We start from the raw sequence: 26,689 nt of genomic DNA on the forward strand, positions 1-26,689 counted from the left end.
TCGTGTACATCAGTCTGTCAAAGACGTCCGAAGTATTGTAGGACTCTGCTCCTATTTCTGACGCTTCGTTAAAGACTTCGCAGAGATTGCCTGAGTACTTACTGATCCTCTGAAGAAGGTCGTGCCGTTTACGTGAGGTCCCGCTCAAAGTGCCGCGTTTTCCCACCTCACCAGCATTCTCACCACGCCACCTATACTGGCCCACTTTGACCCGTCCTCTCCTATAAAGGTGCGTATACCGATGCCAGTGGTACCGGTATCGGAGCCGCCTTAGCCCAGCGCCAGCAGGGTCATCGTGTTATCGCATACGCTAGCCGCCTCCTCACAGCAGCGGAGCGCAACTACTCAATTATACATCGTGAATGCCTGGCTCTCGTCTGGGCGGTTTCCAAATTCCGCCCGTACTTGTACGGCACGCACTTCTCTGTAATCACGGACCACCACGCGCTCTGCTGGCTTTTCTCACTCAAGGATCCTACCGGCCGGCTTGGTCGCTGGGCTCTGCGGCTGCAAGAATATTCCTATGCAGTAGTGTACAAGTCGGGCCAATTACATCAAGACGCAGACCGTTTATCACGCTATCCAGTGGACGAGCCACCCACCGACCCTGATCCCGACACCGACGCTTGCGTTTTCTCCGTTTCTCAGCTGCTACACGTTGCCGACGAGCAACGCCGTGATGCTACTTTGCACGCCATCATTGATGGCTTGGAATCTTTGCCTTCTGATTCATCCCTTCACCTGTTTGTTCTCCGGGATGGTGTATTATACCGCCACAATGTACGCCCCGCCCCACCCGCCGTGGTTGCTCTGTGGCTGTGCTGTTGGGCTGCTGAGCACGAGGTCGCGGGGTCGAATCCCGGCCACGACGGCCGCATTTCGATGGGGGCGAAATGCGAAAACACCCGTGTGCTTAGATTTAGGTGCACGTTAAAGAGCCCCAGGTGGTCAAAATTTCCGGAGTCCTCCACTACGGCGTGCCTCATAATCAGAAAGTGGTTTGGGCACGTAAAACCCCATAATTTTTTTTTATGTACGCCCCGACGGTCCGGCCCTACTCCTCGTCATTCCTAAGCACATCTGGTCAGCTGTTCTCCAAGAACTTCACGATTTACCAACTGCGGGTCATCTTGGCATCTCCCGCACCTACGACCGGATTCGCCGACGCTTCTTTTGGCCAGGCCTTGCCCGCTCCGTCCGGAAATACGTTGAGGCATGTGAAAAATGCCAGCGCCGAAAAACACCATCGACGCTCCCTGACGGGTGCCTTCAACCGCTCGAGGTTCCTTTGGAGCCGTTCTTTCGCATTGGCGTGGACTTACTTGACCCTTTCCCTCTATCCACGTCTTACAATCCACAGACTAACGGTCTCACGGAGCGTTTGAATCGCACCTTAACAGACATGCTTGCAATGTACGTCTCGTCCGACCATACTGATTGGGACCTTGCCCTACCCTATGTCGCTTTTGCATATAATTCTTCGCGTCACGACACTGCCGGTTATTGCCCGTTCTTTCTGTTGTTCGGCCGAGAACTCACATTGCCACTGGACGCATCCCTTCCATCCGCCGCAGCAGAGACCGGCGCGTATGCCCTTGACGCCATCACCAAATCACCAAGGCATCCCAAGCACGCGAAATTGCCCGCGCTCGCCTCCTGACTTCCCAAGAGAAGCAACGGCGTTTGTACGATCGCCAACACAGAGACGTCCACTTTTCGCCTGGATCTCTGGTACACCTGTGGTCCCCGACTCGCCACGTTGGCCTGTGCACCAGTGCCTCATCTGCCCCTAATTCCACTGACTGTGTGCACGTCGCACGCCTCAAACCATATTCTTCTCCTGTTATCATCAATATTTAGACGCCCCAGGACGGTGTTTCTGCCGCAGGGATAATGATACATGCATATTGCGTGTTTCTTGTGGACGATGCACGCGGGCGCCCCGACGAAGACGACCAACGCTCTCTGGCTCTCGAGCTGTCGGCTGAACTCGCCAGCGCTGCAGTTATCCTTAGTAAATATACTTTGTAAATAGTCTCCCGTTCTTAATCCTTCGTTCGCGTAACAATATGGACAATCCAGGCCCATTTCTCCCATCACCGTGACGTTCCGTATAAAGCCCAAGGGCGAGTACATCGTCGGCGCGCGCCGTATGCTGTATGTGCGAGTGCAAGCGTACGAGGATGAGCCGAAGATGGTTCAATCTCGCGCGCGCAAGAGAGGAAAGCGAAGAGGAAGCGCGCCGTCTTCCGTCACGCGAAAGGCACCGGGGGAGGGGAAGGAGGAGGGTTACTTTGGCCGCTGGCGGCGGCCACGCGGGTTCTATATTGAAGGCCATCTGCAATGGGGACAGAGTGCGCCAAGTACTGATAGCTTCGTGTGCGCTGTGTTCTCGCCGCTTAGTTCGCTTTTAAACAAGAGGCGGCACGAAGGCTCCTGCCGCGCCTTCTCAAAACAGCATTTTGACAGCGGGTGTGCGCGGTCATCGAGTGGGATGCGTTCATGTTTGCTTGTGCGCGCGTGATACACCATGCTAGTTAATTTAGTTAGCAAGCGAACGTTTGCAAGTTTATACGGCCGATAAAACTACCATCCTTACGTAGTACAGCTGTCTACTAATTTGCTATAGCAATCGATGCTTCGCCTATCGAGCGAAACTGCAACTTTCTTCTTTCTTCCACATGGCCACCGACGCCGCGGGTGGATGCTATGAGCGTCCCCTTTGAAACGGGGCGTTTGGTTGCGCTACCAAGCTCTTGTTTTTCGTTTGCCTGTTTTACCTATCTCTAGAAGAAAAAAAACAAAGAATTCCCAGCATCAAGCTTTCTGAACCCCTATTGTGAACTATGTTTTTGTACGCCTCCGTAGTTTGTGGTCTGCCTACCTTTCTGCCACCATACTTCCTATCTCCGCTAACTAATCTCTATTGCGGACATGTTTACTTCCCCCCTGCTGTCCCTGAACCCAAGGGCTTCAAGGAGGCCAGAGGTGCCTAAACCGACAGCTGCAAAGTTATCTTCACATTCTGATAAAAAAATATCCCATCATTTCCCTAGCTTTACCGCAGCAAGTACATACTTCTTCCTCGGTGTATCGCACTTTATAACTACACGTTCTATGTTCTAGCGTTCTATGGCATCCTCATCTCGCGAAGGCGAGCGCTATCTGGTGGTGGTGCAAGGAACCCAGCGGCGATGTCGCGGGCATCCTCCGCTGTGATTGGTTGCCTTTTCGGCTAGAGAACAGCCACGCAGCGCCCACGGCCACGAAAACCCGAAGAGGTTCGCAAACAAAAGCTTCGCTTTTAATAGCTGGCGCGCAGAACCCCTGGTGTAGTAAAGCGTGTTTGTATACGCTTCTTACACAACTTATACAGGGAGCAGACTGCAGGCATTCCGGCTTGCAGATAAGAGGCAAGTGGCTGCAAATGCATCACGAACCAGGATGCCCTACAAGAAGCCTGTCACATGACGAAGGTTCAAGCGGCTGCAGCATCAGCGAAAAAAAAAAAAAAAGCGCCGCCAGCTGCTGAATTGTAACGGAGGCATCGGGCAGCTTAAACCCTCGCTCAACGCGTGCTCACTCGCAACAGCCTGACTCGCGTTGCAAGTATTGCACGCTATGAGCGACAGCGAAAAGTAAATAAGGATTACATTCCCGCGTTGCAAGATTTAGAATGCTGCGCGCTGTACAGTGAAAAAACAATGTCATGTGATGAAAAGACAGATGTTGCAAGAACGGAAACGATATTCACGAGAGTGAAAAAACAGATTTCTTTGTGCGTGCAACATGATTCTTTGCGTGATCAAAAATAGTAAACGTTTAACAGTTGTCACAAGGAATGACAAGCGACATAGCGCGTTGCGAAGTGCTCGCGCAAATGCATTTATTGGAGGAAACTTGTATTTACCTCAGATTTCACCATTACATCTCGTCCGCTCACAAAAACGAAGAGTATCATGTGTGTATAAATATATTTAGAAATTTTGACTACATAAGTTATTCCATGACTTTGAAATTGTTGAAATCACTTTAGTTCTTCGACTCTCCCCATGCCAAATACTAATCTCCATATTCATTTTGTTTGCTCATCAGACCGACCTACCGCGTGTACAATGAGCGTGCATCGCGACGTTACAAACACCCGTTTCTAGCAATTATGGCCAAGCTAATCCAATTTCGCGAATCTTTCAACTATCGCTATGCCAAATTTTATCTCCATATCTCCCAGTTTGCCCATGAGATCGATTTAAACTGCACTTTTTCGACGTTAACCCCCAGGGTTACACAGTTCCCTATTAAATTCCTGGTTTGCGCAACACATGCACTTGGAAAATTTAATATATATGGGCCGGCTGGTAAATGTTTCCCAGAAGGAGAAGCGCGGAAGCACTTGGCGATGGGCAGATCGTGAAAGTGCCTGTGCTCCGACACATTAATTTGTAAAGTATAATTTAAAAGGTTTAACTTGCAGGACTAGCTGCTTTCGGCTAGAATACAACCAAGTTAAGGCAACACCTGTGGGCTGCCGCAAGACCTCTGCCTGACTACGAGGAAGCTCGTGGCGCGGATACAATACCCGACTTCACGTAGCTGCGAGGTAAATCAAGCCGGAAGGAGAAAGCCGTGTCATCACTGGAAATGGTCGATGGTTGATGATGATGATGTATGGGGTTTTATGGCAAAATGGTCGATGGTAAACGGCATCATCTTTGCGAAGGAAACGGGTAATGTGGGACAGCAGCACCACTGCCGCCACGAAAGAACGCCCACTGTTTCACGTTTCTCCATCGAGCGGCCATGGCAGGAACATTGCGGCAACGGGAGAGGCAGAGGTGCGGTATAGCAGCCATGTCTGCAATGCTCGGGCCGGTATACTTAGGAGACAAGGATAAGTGGAAGCTACGCAAATAGTGAGCTTACCAAAATGTGTAAATCAACGCGCTATGTCATGTATGCTTCTATGCCACTGACGCAGTGTGAAGTACGTTCGATATCTGCGTGAGTGGACTTTTTTTTTTTAGTCTAACGCGTAAAATAAAACAAACAAACAATGGGACCTTTCGCTTTTGAAAGTGTCGCTTTTGAAAGTGAACGAGCTGCAACGTCGATAGCCCAGGAGAATCCACGCCTGTTCTGATTTATGCGTTTACAAAAGCGCTGCACAGCCCGTTTACGTGACTTAGAATATCAGCCAACGTCATATTACTATGTGCATAGACTGCTCTTGACTGACATTCCCTCTGACAAATGTTTCAGCTTTTACATTCCCTACACGAGAAATATGGCTGCACACGCAAATAAGCGTGCCTCTTCACTGTTGCGCACAGCGTTCCCGTGCTTGCAACGCCACGCTCATCCGCGGGGAGCGCATCCGCAAAGTGGCGAGTCGACGTGTGCCTCGCCGCGCGTGCTTCGAGATGCCGTAACATGCCTTTATCCTTCCGTCATTTCAGTGGTGCTTAGAATACCTGCAGCTATGGATGACTGAAAAGTCTTAAGTTTGAAACCCACTGGGGACAGGCATCCTGCTCTGCGGCACTTTTTGATGACTACCGAAAGAAAACGACAGCTTGATATCGGCGAGCTGGTTCGTACTCAGTGAAAAAAAAAAGAAAAAAAAACTGGCAGTGAAAATAAGTATGCGGATTCCACGCACTGTTGGAATCAATGCAAGCGAAGCTTTCCGAGCTGTGAGCGTTGATTTACAGTAGTTAGCGGTGATTTTGACGAATGTTTAATTTCTTCTATGTTTAGTCCAACACGAGCGTGGTGAGTTGATGTTAAACGTGCCCTTGCGTACACCACTGCTGTTTTTCTGCATAGTATACAGAACACGCAGGGAGAGGTGTTTGCTTGAGGCGGTGTTGTGCGCCATATTTCATAAGCTGTGAGAGGGCTGAGCCTTGTCACTGCCTCACATGGCACATCGCATCGTGGCAGATGTATCAAACTGTATTAAACTTGAATTGGATTATGAGACTCTACATGTGCCATAACCACAATAGGATTATGAGGCACGCTGTAGTGACGGACTACGGATTAATTTTGACATCGTATGTTTTTAACGTGTCCTAAAATCTAAGTGTACGTGTGTTTTCTATTTCGACCCCGTCGAAATGCGGCTGCTGCGGTCGGGATCAAATCTGCGACCTCTAGCAATGCCATCACCGCAAAGATACCGCGGCGGGCACAGAAGTGTTGATTTGACGGTCGACCGCTTCCGTAGCGTCGCCTAGACCCTACGGTGATGTAATGCGACTTTGCGTCTGCACGGCCTGCGTCAGTTGTCTGCCTGACAAATTTACATGATGTTTATTTTTCATAAATAGCAGAAACGTGACACAGGTTGTGTCTCCATACTGCGTTGTATTTTTCCGTTCTGTGTAGAGTCTTCATGTGCCTTGCCCTAGTTTCTTTGTGCTGCGTTTTTTTTTGTGTGCGTGTGTGAAGATTAGATAGATAGATAGATAGATAGATAGATAGATAGATAGATAGATAGATAGATAGATAGATAGATAGATAGATAGATAGATAGATAGATAGATAGATAGATAGATAGATAGATAGATAGATAGATAGATAGATAGATAGATAGATAGATAGATAGATAGATAGATAGATAGATAGATAGATAGATAGATAGATAGATAGATAGATAGATAGATAGATAGATAGATAGATAGATAGATAGATAGATAGATAGATAGATAGATAGATAGATAGATAGATAGATAGATAGATAGATAGATAGATAGATAGATAGATAGATAGATAGATAGATAGATAGATAGATAGATAGATAGATAGATAGATAGATAGATAGATAGATAGATAGATAGATAGATAGATAGATAGATAGATAGATAGATAGATAGATAGATAGATAGATAGATAGATAGATAGATAGATAGATAGATAGATAGATAGATAGATAGATAGATAGATAGATAGATAGATAGATAGATAGATAGATAGATAGATAGATAGATAGATAGATAGATAGATAGATAGATAGATAGATAGATAGATAGATAGTAGGCACTACGCGAATACTCGTTAGCGATCCGTGGAGTCTTTTCAGTGGTGTCTTTTAAGCATCACGAATTTGTTTTGTGAGTTCGCTTGCTGCGCTGCAAAGCAGCAGGCGCAGGAGAGAGCTAGACTTGGGCGTAGCCTTAGCTGCTCGCCGACAACGTTCAACTCTTGCTGCCTAGCTGTTGTCGGGTCGAGCAACCCGGCGTTCGTCGACTCGCCGAGCCCGTGTCCTGTCGCCGCCGTGTTGTCATGAGAGCATGGCGTTCCCGGTCCCTCAGATATGGCGCGGCGCAGCTGCCCTTCAGCCTCCAGACGTTGTGCAAGCATGAGCGCTTACTCTCACGGCGCACGCAAATCTATCGAACAAACTGTACATGAACATTACCACAACGAAGCATTTGCCTCATCGAGGGCTTATCGTGACACTCGCGCGCGACTAAACAACAAACCACAACAGAGTTGTCGTATAAGCATACAGAACAACCGTAATACTAACTGGCGCGCTAGTGCGTGTAGGTTCCCTATGCCTAACACTTACACAGCGCCACCTTTAAAACAAACTGTCACTAGCTGTCAACATGTGGAACTTGACGAGGCGCAGGTTGTGTTCTCGGATATCAGAAACTGAAGGTAGCCGGCTGGCTCGAAGAACAGGTCAGCAAAGCTCCTACATGCAGCTTGAAGGTGAATACATGAGGCAAAAGAAAAGCGGTGAAATGTTGCGGCAAGGCAGTTACTCGACGTCAATCGTTGCGATTTTCTGTGTGAGAATATGACGTGATAACGATCGAGTGTCTGATACACGTGTGTCTGCGCCAGTTAAGGATGCGCTGCAACATTTAGCTATTCGTTTCATCGTTGCAACATCTGCACGTAACCATTCGTTTTACACAGTGCAGACTGCGCGCAGAACGAGGTCACAACATCCCCAGCACTTGCGGAAGAGGTAGTGCAGGCTTCGTGCCGAGAGTTCGGGACTCGTTCTGCACTGGAGTGAACCATTTCATGATGTGCACAAAGAAACTAAGAGACCTAAATTTCACCTTTTACATCAATAACGCTTTATACAGGCGTTGTAGTCGGCGTCGTACTCTATTAGCAAAATCAGCTTACACGGCACACGCCGGTAAGGAAATGCCTAGTTAGTCTTGTAAATGTCCGCTCTTCTCATTTCCTCGCATAATTCTCTGATAAAACACGGAGAGAGAAACTTGAGCAGGAACGATGACCGTACCTGGGCCCAACTCCGCCTGGCTTCATGCTGATTCGACAGCAAGCACCTGGTCCGGCTAGCGGGCTAAGTTCGGGGCATTTATTAGAACGTTAGCTCGGGTTACGGCCAGCGTCGGACCATACACCTTCGTATATCACTCGACGGGCCCGGCTACACCCTCTGCACGGCAGTGCGATGCGGCCTGCTCGCGCACCACCGCGAATGTGTGATACTGTGTACAACATTGTGCTGGCAACCCTTACGAAACTTTGCGAAACTAGACAGCGATACAGCGAAAGAAGTTATAGAGGTTAGAGCGAAAGGCAGCCGCCACAAACCACTCTCACAGTCGCCATAGGAAAGGGCTCTGCGAAGCCCTGCAATGGGTTCCTCTTCAAGCCAATCTCAAAGCAACCAAACATCAATTTGAAGATTCTTCATTGTCACAGACGAATCCGTGCAACCTGTTCACCAGAGCCAGTACCGAGTCGCGATAGGTGAGTGCGACGCCGTCAGGACACAACGGCATCGCCACGTGACGAAATTCGCGTCATCGCTTTGAATGTCGGCGTGCCGTAACCGATTGCGGCCGGCGCTGCAATGCAAACGACGTCGACTCGCCGGCTTCGACGAAGGCGAAACGTCGACCGCAATCTGCAGCGACGCGTTGACATTGAAAATCACGACGCTATCTCTGTCACACAGGGCGCTCCCGTTAAACGTTATGGGGCTGTCCTTCCGGCGTTCCTCGAGCGTTATGCACTTACAGCGTCAAAGTCCACACAATAAAGAAAATGAATTTTTCTTAATTGGTCACCTGGTGGGCACTCGGTTCCAGCATTTACGTCCTCTTCCCAGTGCAATCCATCTGCACAAACAGCAAGTTCGCTGCTCTAATAGGCTTTTGACAAAAAAATCTGCTACTATAGCATTACGCCAATTAAGTATCCACATACACAGGTCACACCTACACATCCCTTCCGTATAGAAGTTAGCGCAGAAAAATAATTGTTTATTAGCAAAATTTATCCTACAAACCCAATATTACACACGAAAAAAATTAATCGGCCAGGGGCACAATCGTGTTCTTAAGCTTGCTCCTCGCCTCGAAGAATACAAGGGCAAAATACTCTCCCGCTGCTACTGCGTTCATTCGCTGGTTACCAAAGGAGGAAGGGAATAAATCCACTGCTCCCTCGGTGCAACCTCCCAGCCCGTCTCCATCCACCCACCTCGAACGTGCCTATCCGGATGTCAGTAGTTGCCGGCGGCGCTTCTATGTAAATCGGGTCAGACCAAACGACATGGGGTTATGTGTTTTCCTGCAGGGGTTGAAAATTTCATAAGCAAGAGACAGTCTCATGACATGCATGTTCCTTTATACGTGAAACGCGTGTGAAGAAACGTACTTCGTTTTCCTTTTCTGTCTACGAAGTTGACATTCCCAAATTCAACGAGTTTTCAGGTTTTTCCCTGAGTGCCTTTGTAAGATTGCCCGAGTGACACAGAACTTTGTTTTATGGCAAGACGGGCTGACACTATGTCGCCCGATACTGTCACTGTCTAGTAAGCATGTTAAAAAATAAAAAAAGGACTTAATCCAGTTTGAACAGTAAGGAGTAGTGTTTATTTTATTTAAAAAGAAAACAGAAAGGAGGGGTTAGCAAAATGCACAGCGAATAAAATATCATCGAAAAAAAAAATGGTAAAGCCCATTGCAAATCGAGTCGAACATTTTCAAATACGAATAAAAAGAGATGCATACAGATGCAAATATTTTCGAATACGAGCTATTTCTATCAACCGATAGCAAGCATATGAGGCCCGAACTTTGTCACAAGTATTTTCTCTTAGTAGCTGGAAAGTCAACCTCAACTATGAGGACATACTGCAGCCCGTGCACAACGCCTCAGTGTTGCGTTTCACTGCTTTAGAGAGCTTATTTTGATTTGGATGAGGGACACCTGCATCTCGGCGTCAGCCAACCCCTTGTTTGTTGAGCTTAAGCTCCTTTAAAGAAGCGACGGCACGCTTCCTTTCCCGTTCATTCGTCAATGCGTGGGTCCTTCCTGTCCTCGTTCTCCTTCCGCCACGCGTTCGCCCCAAGGACCATTTGAAGCATCCTGTTGGTCATTTGAACAGTCAACGTCCGATTTTTCGGACTCCCTAGGGGCCGCGAAAAAGTCCGGAAAAATGAATGCATGTCTGTTACTGTATTTCACTGTTTCGCTACCATGGTGAAAATAGGTGTTTTTTGTAGGTTACACCAGATATATTTTTCTAAAGGAACTACTGCACTGAATATTTCATGGAATACATAAAAAGCAGAATGAATGCACTTTTCACGTATAAAAGTTTTGTTAACGAGATGTATCTTATAAAAAGAAATATAACTGGCAAGAATCAAGATTGTGGGATTACATTGAACAAAGTTTGTAAAGACACGTTTGTATCTATTAAGACAAATTTGTAACAAAAATTATGAGATATACGAAATGTATTGCCTTTTAATAGAAGCTATCTGCGAAAAACAAATCTATTTTTTTATTGAACAAGTGTTCCACTACAAAAATTTAACTGCAAGCACCGCAGTTCGGCATGCCGGACTGCGGCCGCCGACGTTTCGGGCTAGTTTGCGTCGTCATCGCTCTCAGAGTCTTAAGACCGACGAAAAGGCAGCATCCTGGGACTAGCTGCTGTTCGATCCATCAACAAAATGAGCCGCAGACGCAGCGGAATCGCGAGATTTGCGATCTTTCGAAGCACGCCCACCGCTCCCGGGGGAAACCATTTATGCTTCCCACTTTGACGATCGCGAAACTTCGGAGCGCGTTCAAGAATTACCGCCTCTTGGGGAAAAATCGAACTGCTTAGAAAACAAAAATACAGTCCTCCTGCACGTTCGATGGCGAAGTTTGTCGATGAGCGGCGCGGAAGATCGTGAAAGCGGCGTTTCAAATATACCGTAGCGGGCGGCCATTTTTGCTTTCGACTTTGACGATCACGAAACATTAAAGCGCGTTCAAAAATCACTTCCTTGTGCGAAGAAGCAAACTGCTTACAAAAATTAATGTAGTTCTCCTCCTTCACGTCCGATAGAGCAGTGTGTCCGTGAGCGAGGCGGAAGGTCTCGAAAGCGGCGTTTCAAATAATCGTTATCCGGCTAACGATGAACAATGGCCGCGGTACGGAACGAGTTAAGGAGGCCTGCCAGTACATCTATTTGACATATCGGTGCTTGTACTGAGACATGAGACAGCGGGTGCACGCGTGTGTAATTAAAGAATACATACTGTGTCCCGTGACAATTGCCCCTTCCTACGCTTAAGTTTCGCCGCAATACTACGCCCATGCTTTACCGCGTAACATTGCTGTATTGAGGCGAAGCTGACTTTCGGGAACCGGCATTATGCAACGCATATGTGAGTTCCGAGCTTCGAAACCAATCGCGATGATTACAAAAGCGGAGTCGGTGTCATTGCTGATAGCAGCGAATTCTTTAAATGAAAAAAAAAATGCAGATCCTACGCACTGTGGGAATCGATGTAAGCGAAGCTTTTTGTGCTGTTTGCTTTGAGTAAAGATAATTAGCAGTGATGTTGAGGGCGAATGTTTAATTTCTTCAACGTTTTGTCACCACGAGAGTGGACAATTAATGTTAAACGTTACCTTGCGTGCACCACTGCTGTTTGTCTGCGTAGTACACAAAACACAAAGGGAGAGGTGTTTACTTGAGGCGTTATTGTGCGCCATATTTCATAACCTCTGAGAGGGTTGTAGCATTGTCATTGTCTCACATGGCACATCGCATCGTCGGAGAAGCATTAAACTTTAACTGGATTATGGGGCAGTACATGCCAAAACCACAATCGGATTATGAGGCAGCCCGTAATGGCACACTCCGGATTAATTTTGGCATCGTGGTGTTCCTTAACGTGTCCCTAAATCAAAGTGCGCGAGCGTTTTTCATTTCGCCCCCGTCAAAATGCGGCTGCCTCGGTCAAATCCGCGACTATCGCGGCGGGCACAGAAGTGTTGATTTCACGTGCGACCGCTTCCGTTGCGTCGCTTAGACCCTGCGGTGCGCTTTAATTGCACGCCCTGCGTAAGTTGTCCGCTAGACATATTTGCATGGCTTTATTTTTCAGAAATAGCAGAAACGCACCGTACCGTACCTTGCACTTCAGTTTATCCAGCGTTTCCTTGCCTTCTCACGTCACCTCCCCCCCTTGTATTTGTATGGGAACTGCGAGTGAAGAGTGGCAAGGCTGTTATTCACTCGTTTCGCGACTGCGTCAGTTTTACAAATTCTACCATTCTCTGCTTTTCTCCCCCCTCCTCTCTCATTCTATTTCCCTCTGGACTTGCACGTTGGTAGAAAGGTAAGCGCTTTCGGGGGGTCACGGATAATTACAGCTGTCAAGAGGCTACTGTGGCGACGACCCGGGAGCTCCAGAGGACATAGTACACATTCGACACGGTGCGGTCCAAACGAGTTCCTCGCGTCTCTTTTCTTCTCTGCCACGCTCCTACCATGTACATACACGCTTTGAACCACCCCCGACGCGGAGTGCCGACAGCAGCAGCAGTGGTAAAGCCGAAGGAAAAGGCAAAGGAAAAAGAAAAGAAAGTTTCGCTTTAAAACACGGAATCGAACGGCAAGAAGCTTAATAGCGAACGTCGAAGCCGCTAGACCTAGTGTTGCCGCGATGGTGGCTACGGCTGCCAACGGGTCTGCGTGCGTGAGCGCCAGGTCGAGGCAGCGAGATAATCAAAATTGCAGCGGTGGTGACTTTGATTAATGCCGTTTCGGACCTGCGGTTACGGCAAGAAGTCCGGAAAATCAGACGGCGAAGGGCTCTTGCGTCCGAAATATCAGACGTTCTTATGCATTGACTCTACGGAGTACGTGGCGGTGCCGGGAAGCGGGCGTGTTCCAAAGATCGAACGTCCGGAAAATCGGTCGTTGACCGTTCACTGGCAATTCTTCCAGCCGACGACACGGCGTCAAAGACGATTCGTTACGATTCCTCTCTGTTACTCGAACCAGCATTAGCACGACTTCCGTTCCCTGTCAATAAAAGTACAGCTAATTTCACCTGACAGAAGTCCGAGTTTTCCCTAAGAATTTCCAGACTATTAAAAATCCCTCAGACTTTCCGGTTTATAGACACCCTACCCTCAATATTCTCCCCAATTGCACCCCATATAAACTTTCCGAAAAACGCACGACGCCGACACACACACACACACACACACACACACACACACACACACACACACACACACACACACACACACACACACACGCGCGCGCGCACGCACGCACGCACACACACACACACACACACACACAAACACAACATCAATCCAGCATACCTGACGGCGTAAGATGAGCACGAAATCAAGAGAGCGAGCGTGAGTTCTCTGTGCCGAATCACGGCCGCACAAATGTTTCAGCCAAGTCGTGTCGAATACGCTACAGATCTCGTCAGGTCACCACAAAAGCATTGGGCTCGGTAAGCCTTGAGGGAGAATAAAGCGGAAATACAGAATAGTTGATCACGAGGGATAAAAGAGAGCGCTTAGAACAACGAACATAACGACGGCAATATGGATCTGTGAACGCAAGGTTCCTTTTTTTTTTTAGCAGAGAGAAGCACTGTGCAGATGTTTTGTTATCTGTTTTATATCCCGAAAGGCGCTCGTTCATATACAGCCTGCTTCGTGCCTTGTCACATCTTTTTCTGATACACAATGATGTTCTCAAACAGGGGTCTCAAAGTCACGACAAGTACCGGGCCACGTACGCAGCACATGATACCCTGCGTCCTTTCTACGTCTAGTAGTATCCATAATTACTTCTCTCTCTCTGTCCTGTGTCACGATGCTAGTTTCATTTCCGCCAACAAGCATTATCGAGCCACACCTGGGCGTTCTGTTGCAGAGGAAGAGTGTTGATCTAGGATGGAAGAAACCAAAGGTGTTTTCAAAAGCGCACTCGAGCTCAGAATTTACAATCGAAATTCCTTGTCGCCGACACCTCCAGTACGACAATCCTTTAACCAATTCGAAAGAGCAATACAACAGCATTGGAAAAGAGAAGGATTTGCTTCCTAACAGACCTAAACAATCAAGGCCACAAACAAGAAAATGTCACGTTTAGAGTCACTCAGGCAATCGGAAATACATAGTTCACAGCCCCATGAGGGCTGTACTGTAGCATGTTTGGGAAGTACGGCTACTGCGTAAGGTCTAAGCACAACGAAGGATGAAACGATCGAATGCTCAACAGGACGGTTCGCAGCATGTGGTCTGCTGGCAGCGTGTTTCAGTCATGGCATATGAAAGCAAGTCTCAAGACTGAAGAAACGCAACTACCACGAGAGTTCACCTCTGTGTCTGAGAAGACATCGTTAGGAATGCGTGGGAACAATAATTCAGCTAATAAAAGCAGGAACGATAACAAAACATATATGGGCCGCGATTATAGTATATGTATATATACCATAAGTATATGAAGTATATGTACGGAGTATCACACAGGCTTCGAAGAGCAATAGAAAGCAACGAAGTGGCATATTTCATGTTTAACTTCGAGGCCTGAGAAAGAAGCAGTTTTGCGCAGATGCCATCGCAACACTTCGTTACCAAGATTGGCCTTTGATTTTCACATTCCTTACTGCCCCCATAACAACCACGCCTGGCTAACATTGGTCCTGTACTTTACAGGACGTCGGACGTCTTGGTATGTGCGTGGATAACGGAGAGGAAGGGGGGATGGGCAGTGTTGACAAAACTTGCCCGTTACTGAACTTAGCAGTCCAACTACCTCCACTGGCATCCACACCGAATCCTGGAAGGGAGCACCACAATCCTAGGCCTTCCGCTCCTTCTTCCAACGCCAAAGCACAGGCAACAATGTATAAATAAATGCTTTATTAATAAGTTCATTCTTCAATTTGACCACGTTCAAAACTTGCGAAAGACGTCCATGCTTTGCAAAACCGCGAGAAAAAAAAAAAAGGAAAACGATTGCTGTTTCGATATACAAGTGATCGCCGCCCGTTAATAGCTAGTATACAATCAGACCCAAGACACGTTTAACAATGTGCGGACGTGTGGCTGGCGGAACGTTCTACACATTCTAGTGACAATCACCGGAGCTTCGCGTCGACTTATTCTGGCGAAACCTAGCTCCCCCGCGTTCTGCTGACAACCGCCAACGTTTCATGACGACGCTTGCCAGCGGTACATTATGCGCATTCTACTGACAACCACCGGCATTTTATGTCGGTCGTTCAACGTCGACATGAAACGTCGGTGGTTGGCAGAAGAATGCGGAGAGTGTAACGCCAGCAACATGCCGTGACGTCAGAAACAAGCGACGGCGACATGAAAGAGCGTTACCGTTTATACAGCGCCAACTGGCAAGTACATTACAGTAAATAAATGGATGACAGATATCGTCAAATACATTTTAAATAAAATGACGGATAATTCGGGCTTACAGCGCACGCCGCGCATAAGCCTTGCTGCTCAGGATAACCATAGGCACCTCGCGCTAAAGATTGACGCAGTTGACAGCAGCGCCAGAACACAGCCTAGCGAGCGGAAGAAGCGAAATTGAAGGGACAGAATTCAGATTCGCGATGACGCTTCGGAACGCTTATCACGAGTCAAGGGCAGCGCTCGAATTCCGCAGCACGAACATGACCAAGGTTATAGGCGTTGGACCTGGTGAAGCACAGCGTTTACCATTTAGACGTCGCTTGGCGATTGGAAGGTCACTCAATTTTTATTTATTTATTCGCGATCGAATCGCGTGTCCAGTGGTTGGTGTTCATTAGACGACCTAAACTCACTTTGTTCATTCCTCGCCTCAAATTTCTATTACCTTTAGGACACTGACGAGCTAGGCTTGTTTAAGCCTATATAGTGCTTCGTAACAGGTAAAACTTCTCGATCGACGCGCCTGGGCGTGGGCTTCGCGTTTACACGGAGCGTCATCCAGTTGAGCTACGAGTGCAGCGATCTTGCCGACTTCCCATCTCTTCTGATTAAAGTTTAGTTTTTCCCTCTGCGAGAGCTGCACGCACCTACCTTTTTAAATGAACGTATTTTGCTGAACAGCCTCGTATTACCCTGGCCGCCTAAAAGGAGCAAATCGCACGACTTAGCATCGGCAGAGGTTTCAGGGTTTCAGCCTGATCAACACAATACTCGGCAAATGAGGAGACGATGCGCCCCGCTGCGCAAGATGTCAAGGCGCACGCTTCACCGGGCCACGCGGCAAAAACGGGCAGGCCTCGTCACCGAGGCTCGGGAAACTCCAATGCGCGTGGTGACATCAGACACGAGCGGCGGGAAGCATTACGCCATCCGACCTCAAACCCAAAATAAAGGTACGTACAGGCAGCGCCTGGACAGCCGAACTGGGTCAACCCTGTCGTGCATCACCGCGAATGGCCGCGCGGAGCCCGTCCAGCGCCGGACGGGAAGCGGGCTCTCGGCAAGACGGGCACTTTCACTGCTGCTCCACACCCTGCCATCACGTTGAGAGGGCAAGACGCGGGCACCCAGGCTGACTTAACCAAGCAGATTTAATAAGTTGAGGGGGGACGAACGCACACTGCATAGAGCCACGCAGTCAAGTCGTCAACGTTGAGCTGTGCACCTTGAAACCAATGAACAAGAAAGCAAATGTGAGCCGGTTCATGGTGTCTCAGAGGAGGACGGACGCAAGTCTGTGGCGAAGCAAGCCACTATACGATGAAAGCCAGTTGTCTTTCCTCCATGCCAGTTGTGGACGGGCGACACGTGGCGTCTTTGCATTATTATTCTTATTTACAATGAGGTATTTGCTTTCTTCAGACACCGCGTTCAGATTTGTGTTTATCGGTTCAGAATATAAATTGTCTTTTTTTTAATGCGATTAGCATGCCTAGGATACTTCACGTATTTTCCACACGCTATTCGCCTATCAGACTATCTGTGTCTCTAACCACTTTCCCGCCATCTTTGGTAACTAGGTAGTCCATGGTCTCAAGGGTGCTGAGGTAACCAGATTCGAAAGCAAAGGTCGGACAAACTTGAGTCACTGGGCATATGGCACTGGGTATGAGCCGCTTATTAATGAGCCTCTTTATCGCCAACTTGAGTCATTGGGTGTGCGCGCAGCTTCTCAATGACAAAGAAGATCCTCTAAAATTTCTACGGTGTTGGGTGGAATCGAAGCCGCGTCATATACATTTAGTCAATCTTGCCATATACTATCTTTAGACAATAATATATCCGCACACGTACCATGCATGGACTTCAAGACGGCACCGCTAGATGGCGAAGCACGTCCATTGTGAAGCGCGAAAGAGGAGCCCGGCTGCATACAGGCGTCATGCACGACGCATATCGGCTTTGGCATTACGGTGTGTCGCTACATTGCTTCAATGCTAATCGCATTAACGTCGACGTTCATCGTGACACTTGTTCTGCCGGATTTTTTTTTAGAATAACAATGGCACTTCGGACAAAATTCCATGAAAAGACTCCTAGGTTACTCACGCAGAATAAAATAGAATGGATACAAGGCAGCAGATGTAGGCTGCTAACATTTTATAAATGTTGAGCAAGGCCATTAATTTGATTATTAATGCGACTAGCATTCTTAGGATACTTCGCACGCTTTCCGGAATGTTTCTACATTTTTCTCTAAGTGTTGTCCCGCCAACTTGGGGCACTGGGTGGCCTAATGGGTAGAGCATCGGGCTGGTGTGCACAGGGAACCATTTTCGAAACCAACCATTGGACCAACTTGGGTCGCCGATGTGCCGCTCTTCAACCTCTCTCACGTCACTGGGTATGTGCCACACTCTTCAGTGAACCTCTTGAACGCCAACTTGTGTCAAACTGCATGGTGCTTCGCCGGGCATCGGCGACCAAAGTTATGTTTTAGTGCCGAGTCCACACAGATCTATTCGCAATTGCTGTTCGGCTTTTGGAAACCCGAGAAACCACCTAAACAGCCTAAACGACCTCGCCAATGAAAGCGAGAGTACGTTGGTTGCATGGCACCGAATTTCTTCACAGCGGCCATTTTTCAGACATTGTAAACGCGGATCCCATGCGAAAAATTTAGCGACACGCCGTGTGGCGTGTTAAACTTCGGTCGCCGTTATGCATTAGTTCAATGAAGAATGCGGCGTTACCGCGGGGATGTTCTAATAATGCAACAGGGGTACTATTCTGGACATTGTCAAATTCTGCCATGTTGTCTAATTTGGTAATGGTAGCATTTTGATAGGCTCAAAATGCCACCATTACCAAATTGACAACATGGCGGAATTCGATAATTCCCACAATGGAATAGCCTTTGCACCTCAACTGCTCCGAGTCACAGACCTCAGCAAAAACGTCATCGTGGCTGAGCATGGCTGTGGCTTAAACGGGCTGCGTCTTGTTTAACGGCTCAATAGCGAGGTGGTCAAAAAGAAAACAGCATGCGCGGAGGCGCAAATGTAACGAATGCACAGTGGCGGTAATTGTTTTGAGCATCTTAAAACGCGGCTGATGCATAGCGGCACAGCCTCGTGAGCGGCTATGCCGCTATGCATGCGCGTTACGTGATAGATGCTCGTGACGTTTTGTGGTAGCATTTATGCATATTTGGCAGTGACGAAGGATCGCAATAATTGAACGGTTCGTGACAGCTTGGCGAAGCGCGTCAAGAGACTCGACCAAACCGATGTCACTTGCCCGCTCCGCACGCGTCATGTATTGCTTCGTAGATATATGCGTGACGAAAGCTGTGGAGGGGAGTGCTAAATAATGGCGAAATATGTGTTGTGAGAGCTTCGCACTCCGGGGTCCACAACAATGTGCGGATGATTGCAAAATTGGAATAGAAAAGTTTGGAATAGCTTTATGTTATAGCGCCCCTTATTTTTTTTCAAGAATGTGAGTGTTCTTTTTTTTTTCGTTCCTTCTCACTTTTTTTTTTGTACAGCGACACTCTACACCAACACACCCGCCGCTAACAGTTGGCACCAGACTTTGGCAAACTTTCCTCGTCGTAAGTTGACTTTGGAGCAAAATAAAACACAATGGAACAAACACGCAGGATGTTTGTTTGTAGCGGTGTGCCGCCGCGGGTCTGTTTTCAGGCGAAGCGTGGCGCAGCGTCAGCGATTCTCGCTGCAAGCTTTCGTCGCCGGATCATGGCTCAGAATGAACGAACACGGCACAAATGGTTCATCGTAAGCTCACAATAATACTTACGGCACGATAGACCCCAATAAACAGCTTGGGAATTCACTCTGAGAAGGGGCAGACGCACTCGACTGACGCGACTCGGCCCAATTCGAAGCGCGGGCGGCCATCTTCTCCATCGGCGGGGTCTAGACTGACGTCCAGTTCATGACGTCAGTCTAGAGTGCGCGTACATTGGTGGAGGCTCGTGTGCATCCGATTTCGAGGAGTAAATGCCCCTTTTTTCTAAAGTTGTACCCGACTTTACTTTCTTTAATTCGGGTTGATAACAACATTGACTCTTATGGGTACTTGCCGGGGAATGGGAATTTCTTCGTTAGATCGGGAACTTCGCAAAATCGGGTTTCATTAGATAGAGTTTCAAATGCCCCAGTTTTCTGAAGGGCGCGCGCCGCTGCGATCACGATCAAAATATTTCGAAAAATTCGCGAGCGGTGAGAGCGGCAACCAATGGCGGAGCGCCTTGAGCAGTGACGTTAAGAACACGTGGCAGGGGCGTGAACGAAGCGCGGTGGTGGTGATAAACTTTAATAAATATTGAGCCGTATCTTAAGCTATTCCTGGGTTGGCCCTTGGTCTCGTGAAGTAGCCAGCAGTCGGTGACGTCCGGCGACTTCCGAAGCCCAGTCCACCAGCTGCTTTTGGACAGCTGGGTCGGAGCTGGACACCGCGACCTCCCATCGCTCGAGGTCAGTGAGTTGCCATTCTGATGGCGGCTGGAACTCAGCATATGTACAGTATGTGATGGAAATCAGCTCTTATGGCTCCACATAAGGTACACTCTGGAGAGAACAGCCCTGGGTGCATTAGTGCTAGAAGGCGCGGGCGGCGCGTGGAACCAGGGAAGTCGCCGGCTCCAGCAGATGGTTCTAGCAGACGATGTCCGCTGCCATTTTGCAATATGTCGAGCGGTCTTCAACGAGTTGTTCATCACTCAAGTTGTGCAGTGTCCACTTGTTTGGGATGCTAAAATGAAGGATTTTCGCAACGAAGATAAGAGGAGGGTTCTTTGTGAAGAAATTGTGGACTGAAGCTGAATGTACTCGTCGACGCAAGTTACGCATACTTCGATCCATAAACTAAATGTCGGCGTCGCTCGAATTGGCCATGTCCGTTGGTGCCTCAGAATTGCCGCTTGTTTCCACCTCTCATTTCCGAGTTCCATTCTTTGGAGACAAATTGTCCGGAGGTGCTGTTTCCTTCTTCTTGCCTCTTTTTCCTCCCGATGGTGACTTCGCATAGGTCCGGACAGACGGGACGAAACGGCAAGCCATATGTTTTGCTCGAAGCGCATGTAGGCTTTTTTCTTCTTTGCAACTGTGAGCTAGCGCGTTCGTAGTTTTGTTTGGTCTTCTTTCTTTAGTTCAAAGGTCACGTAACCCGAGCTCTACAAGTCTTCACGTAACCAATACATATTCACGTAACCACGCCAGTTGCGTTCATCATTGTCGAAGCTCAGGAGATGTGATCGTACGATCGCTTCATCGCTTAGCGATGAATATAATGGACTATCAGAATTCAGTGTAGAGCACACAATCAATAGCGCGTTCTAAACTCGAACAAGTGTACGCTAATCGCGGCGATAAGGCTTAAACGAATGTACGCTAGAGCGACAACAAACTCCACGTAGTCAAGAAAATTGGCATTTTTTAAGGGTCACGTGACCGCAAATTATTAAACAAGACGCAGTCAGTTTAAGCCGCAGCCATGCACATCCAGGGCATATTGTATACCCCACCAGGAAACTTGCGTCGGGGCAGGTAGACCAGATGCTGTCTCAGTTTACTGCTCGGCATTTCTGGCCATCGGGTAAAGCGATATATGCAGGTTAAGAGGTATACGCGTCCAACATCAGTGATCATGATGAGCCACAATACGCAGGAATATATTCTAACTGAACAGAAGGCCCTAGTTGACGGTCACTCCTCGGTGTATAAATGTCCTGGTCACCCCGCGCCGACCGCTCGTGATCTGAGCCACGTCCCCGCTTCGCTTCCGAGGAAATGGCCGGTCATTGTTGTAGCCTGTCACACGTATGGCTCCTACCCACGATGGGGGATTGGCCAAGAAATGGGTGGATTATTCCAAATTAATATGGAGCACACATTTCCTAATATCTATGGAATTAGCATTGAATGGCGTAGAATTACATGCTAAAATAAAACCAGGAAAGTCATATGGAATGAGTAATATTTAATTAAAAGTACAAAAAATAGAATTTAGCAGGGCATTCGTTTAGATTCTGTAAGAAATGTTTGAACAGCGAAGCAAGCATCCCTGTTGCTGAATCCCGAAGTGGACGCCCCGAACGAAAGAGCAGCAGGTTCTGTCAAGTCGAGGCCAATTCTTCGAAAAGGTATTTCCAACAATCTTTTTCTTGCCGCAGTAAGTGATGTATCGTCTCCTGCTCATTACAAAATGAACAGAGCGGAGAGGGAACCAAACCCGAGCTGTGTAAGTAGAAATTCAGGGAGGCAATGCGGCAACGTAATTTGGTGAGAGAGACCTCAAGCATCTTTGTGTTACAGGATTCGCTATGCCAGGGAAATGACAGGTGCTTATAATCTGGAGAAGCAGTCAGATCTGGGTTTGATAAGGCTATTCTAATTGATCGCAACCGAAATCTTGCCGCCATGATCTGTGGTGTCACTGGTAGAATAGGGAGAACAGGGCCGGAAAGTGGTGCCTTTGCCAATGAATTGGCAGTTTCATTAAAAAACAAACCTTTATGGCCAGGCACCCAAATCAAATGAACACATTGCACATGGGCAGGAACTAGCAAGTGGAAGAGTTTTAGCATGGGTGACTCATTAGTAGCGGTAAGGCAAGAGCATACAGAAAGGGAGTCAGTAAGAACAGCAGCTGTTGTAAACATTTCGTCTAATTTACCTAAAGCTACAATTACTTCTAAAAACTCGGCTAGAGAAATAGGCACAAAATCAGGCAATATTAAAGAAAAATATCAGTCGAGTGCAGGACAAAATATTCCAATGCCAGTTTTGTCCTCGCACTGTGATACATCTGTTGCAATGATAATGTTTGCTTCTAGGCTGCTTAGGTGGTCTCGCAACATGACGTTTAAGATGCCGTAAGGAAGTAGTTTCGCGCGGTTTGGGAAAATGTCATCGAACCTGATCTCCAGGTAATTTGAATGCGTATTATTAGGTAGCACATCGCGAATTTGCACATTTAGTGGTTCAAGTAATGTTTGCACGAATATAATCTGTGGTGTATGAAACCTGGGCCAATGAACGGGAAAAAAATAATTCTGGATCGGAGATGAAAATTATTTGAGGACGGTTTAATGGTGATTCATATAGTCTTAAGAAAGTCTGAACGGTCAGAAGGTGAAATCGGCATAAGATGGGTGGGGTTCTTGCTTCCAGGTATAATACGGCATTTGCAACGTATTTTGGAAGGCCCCTAGCCAGCCGCCGTTCCTCTCACCTTCCTCGACGTCGCTGCTGCTACACGCTATATGCACGCCATGTTTCCTACAAACGCGTGCGAGCGCTTAACTTATCTGCATGATATGGGGGTCCGCTAACGCTTCCTCAAAGGCGCAGTTACGCGAAGTTGGCAGTTACGTGGACACCTGTGGTAATGTGAATATCTCCAAATGTCACATTAAGGACCATTCCAAAATACACGAGCCCAATTCTTATTCGTCACACAGACAGTGATTCCCCAAAAAACTTCTTCAGTCCGACGCTGACCTTTCAACTTCAAAAATTCATATCAACAATTAAGATGAGATAAACTCAGAATTCTGACACCAATGGACAAACTTACTAAATTAAATGCACGTTGCGTCATATTTTTACATGCACCACCTCTGTGTTAAAAATTAGGGCCAAATGTGGGCCAAGCCCGAGATTTTAAGATATTTGGATATTTTTTTTAATTAATTGTATTACTTTGGCTTGTGAAAATTTTTCTGAGCTCCAGGTCTCAATATAGGAAGACAAATATAATAACATAAGAGAAAGTAGTCTTGCCGATAAAAAAATTATGCGGATTCCACGCACTGTTGGAATCGATGTAAGCGAAGCTTTCTGTGCTGGTTGCTTTGAATGACGATAATTAGCGGTGTTGCTGACGGCGAACGTTTAATTTCTTCAACGTTCAGTCCTACACTGACATTCCCTCTGAAAAATGTTTTAGCTTTTATATTCACTACACGAGAAATATGGCTGCACACGGAAATAAGCGTGCCTCTTCACTGTTGCGCAAGGCGTTCCGGTGCTTGCAACGCCACGCTCATCCGCGGCGAGCGCATCCGCAAAGTGGCGAGTCGACGTGTGCCTCGCCGCGCGTGCTTCGAGATGCCGCAACATGCCTTTATCCTTCCGTCATTTCAGTGGTGCTTAGAATACCTGCAGCTATGGATGACTGAAAAGTCTTAAGTTTGAAACCCACTGGGGACAGGCATCCTGCTCTGCGGCACTTTTTGATGACTACCGAAAGAAAACGACAGCTTGATATCGGAGAGCTGGTTCGTACTCCGTGAAAAAAGTGGCAGTGAAAATAAGTATGCGGATTCCACGCACTGTTGGAATCGATGTAAGCGAAGCTTTCCGAGCTGTGTACGTTGGTTTACAGTAATAAGCGGTGACGTTGGCGAATGTTTAATTTCTTCTTTGTTTAGTCCAATACGAGCGTGGTGAGTTGATGTTAAACGTTCCCTTGCATAGACCACTGCTGTTTCTCTGCACAATATACAGAACACGCAGGGAGAGGTGTTTGCTTGAGGCGGTGTTGTGCGCCATATTTCATAACTTGTAAGAGGGTTGAGCATTGTCATTGCCTCACATGGCACATCGCATTGTTGCAGAAGTATTAAACTTGAATTGGATTATGGGACTGTACGTGTGCCAAAACCACAATAGGATTATGAGGCACGCCGTAGTGGCGGACTCCAGAATAAATTTTGACATCGTAATGTTCTTTAACGTGTCCCAAAATCTAAGTACACGTGTGTTTTCTATTTCGACCGTGTCGAAATGCGGCTGGTGCGGTCGGGATCAAATCCGCAACCTCTAACAATGCCATCACCACAAAGCTACCGCGGCGGGCACAGAAGTGTGCATTTGACGGTCGACCGCTTCCGTAGTGACTCCTGTACCCTGCGGTGCGCTTTATTTATTACGGCTCTGCAGTTTCTGCAATGCTTTTGAGGGGGGTCACATATAATTACACCTGTCAAGAGGCTAATGTGGCGATGCCCAGGGAGCTCCAGAGGGCATTGTGCACATTCGACGCGGTGGGGTCCAAGCAAGTTTCTCGCGTCGCCATTCCTCTCTGACTCAGTCCTGTGTAGACGCATGCTCTGAATCATCCCCCGAAGCAGTGTGCCAGACAGCAGCAGCAGCAGCAGCAGCAGCAGCAGCAGCACAGTGGGAAGTCGAAGGAAGAGTCACAGAAAGCTTCGCTTTAAAAATTATGAATATGGCACATTTTCATAATAATTAGGGATTCTTAAAAGCATTTCACGCTTGAAATCGTCTATAAACACTAGCACTACATACTGAGTACGAATATTTATAGTTTGTGCAGGCAAGACTGTGTGGCACTGCATACAAAAATGACTGTTCTATAAGTTTTCCCGCAACACCACGTTTTATCTGCTGGTAGTAAAAATTTCACGGGATGCGGCTTCCGCGAGAAAGTTGAATGTCAGTTCAGGTTCAGGTTGCAGTCATTAAAACTACAACATAGTGTTCGGACACGCGCAGTGCGTGTTGTACATTTGAAATCCACACTATGTGCCCCGGCTTACAAAATATTGTGCTTTTTAATGCGATAAGCACTCCTAGGGTCCTTCACGCAGTTTCTGGCTTCCATGGTTGGGATGCGTCTCTCTCACGCGGCGCGCGGGCCCGCTTAAAACCTGGTATTCCAGTTCACTGCCGCGAACCAGCGTTGTCAGGGGGCGCTCGTGAAAAACGGCCCTGAACTCCGTAAGTAAGAAAGCGCCGCATCGTTTAGTCTCGCAAACGAACGCGAGGCCGCATGGAGCAAGTTGTTTTTACGTTTTACGAAACTGCAACATTAGCGAGTCTGGGCCGCCTTTCTTTTTTTTTCGTTTCTGTCAGTATGAATATTGATAACAGTGAAGAGGTTAGGATCATCGGCTAGGATTTACTTGTGAACAACGCCACAGAATTGTCTTGCGCAGAAAACTGCATGAGAGCCATACACCAGCAGCTGCAAGCGTATACCGCCGATCGTGTTGCGGTACGGTTTCAAAAGGATCCGCTCACTGTAAGACCTCTTTGATTCAAAATATCTCGCGAAGGGCGAGGATTGCACGGAATAAATTGTTTTCTAGGATGAGAAAACGATACCTGACAACGGCGGTTCAGGGTTTCAGAGAAATAAAATTTAAATACCGCTGAAATTCAAGTAAGTGATCACTTCTTCAATTTCTACGTATTCCAGACACAAACAAAAATAATGCCTTCGTAAGCGCAGTGACGTTGATTTGCTTTACGCCACTTACGGTCTCCACAGCACCGTAATTCAAGGCGCGTCGACATTAGCGACATGGCAACTAGCCGCGCGCCGTTTGCAACTCGCGGACCACCTGCCGACAGCGGTCTTGCTGGCAAACAGCGTGATCTCCTCGTCACGATATCCCTGCTACATCTCTCCGCGGCACAGTGACGTGGCCATTCAACGACAGAGGAGTGGTTGCAGCTACGCTCTGGCGTCGCTGGCAGCGTGACCGCTGCTGATCGCTCGCCACCAATATCGCCGCCAGGGTTGCCAGGTCTTCGGGAAAAAAAGTAGCCAAAAAATTCCGAAAAGTATCCAAGAAAGTCGCCAACTGCAGCAAAAGCTTTAATTGATAGCCAAAAAAGTAGCTACGGTGCGACAAACCAATAAATGCCAATTTTTAACGCGAAAATAATGAAGAAAAGAGGCTTGTAGTTGCCGGCTTCACTGAGGGCAAACAAAAATACCAGAACAAAAGAAAAGTTATCACATATTAGTGTGTCTTAACTTGCCATAATGCCCACCTGACGTTCTTTGATAATTTTCGCCGCCCATTTCATGCTTTCTCACAGCCGAAGTGGTGTCCCCAGTTTCAGTACAATAAACTCGCTACACAGCGTCTTAGCACCACAATGAATTCAAATGTTCCCGTGCGAACTGTATGACGTCACACTT

At 47.6% G+C, this 26,689-nt stretch overlaps 1 protein-coding gene across 12 annotated transcripts in view; it reads right to left on the reverse strand.

Moving 5' to 3' along the window:
- The window catches only part of twin (CCR4-NOT transcription complex subunit 6-like twin), a 309,342-nt gene that overhangs the window by 197,753 nt on the left and 84,900 nt on the right, over positions 1-26,689 (reverse strand). For 8 of the 12 annotated variants that reach the window (XM_070524425.1, XM_070524421.1, XM_070524434.1 and 5 more), the window contains one exon: positions 9,069-9,119. The exons of the other annotated variants lie outside the window; for them this stretch is intronic. In XM_070524425.1, coding sequence (XP_070380526.1) covers positions 9,069-9,119 — 51 coding nt within the window. The remainder of the gene's footprint in view (positions 1-9,068; positions 9,120-26,689) is intronic. 12 annotated transcript variants of the gene reach the window in all.

This window comes from Dermacentor albipictus, chromosome 1 (assembly GCF_038994185.2).
Source record: "Dermacentor albipictus isolate Rhodes 1998 colony chromosome 1, USDA_Dalb.pri_finalv2, whole genome shotgun sequence".
Lineage (NCBI taxonomy): Eukaryota > Metazoa > Arthropoda > Arachnida > Ixodida > Ixodidae > Dermacentor > Dermacentor albipictus.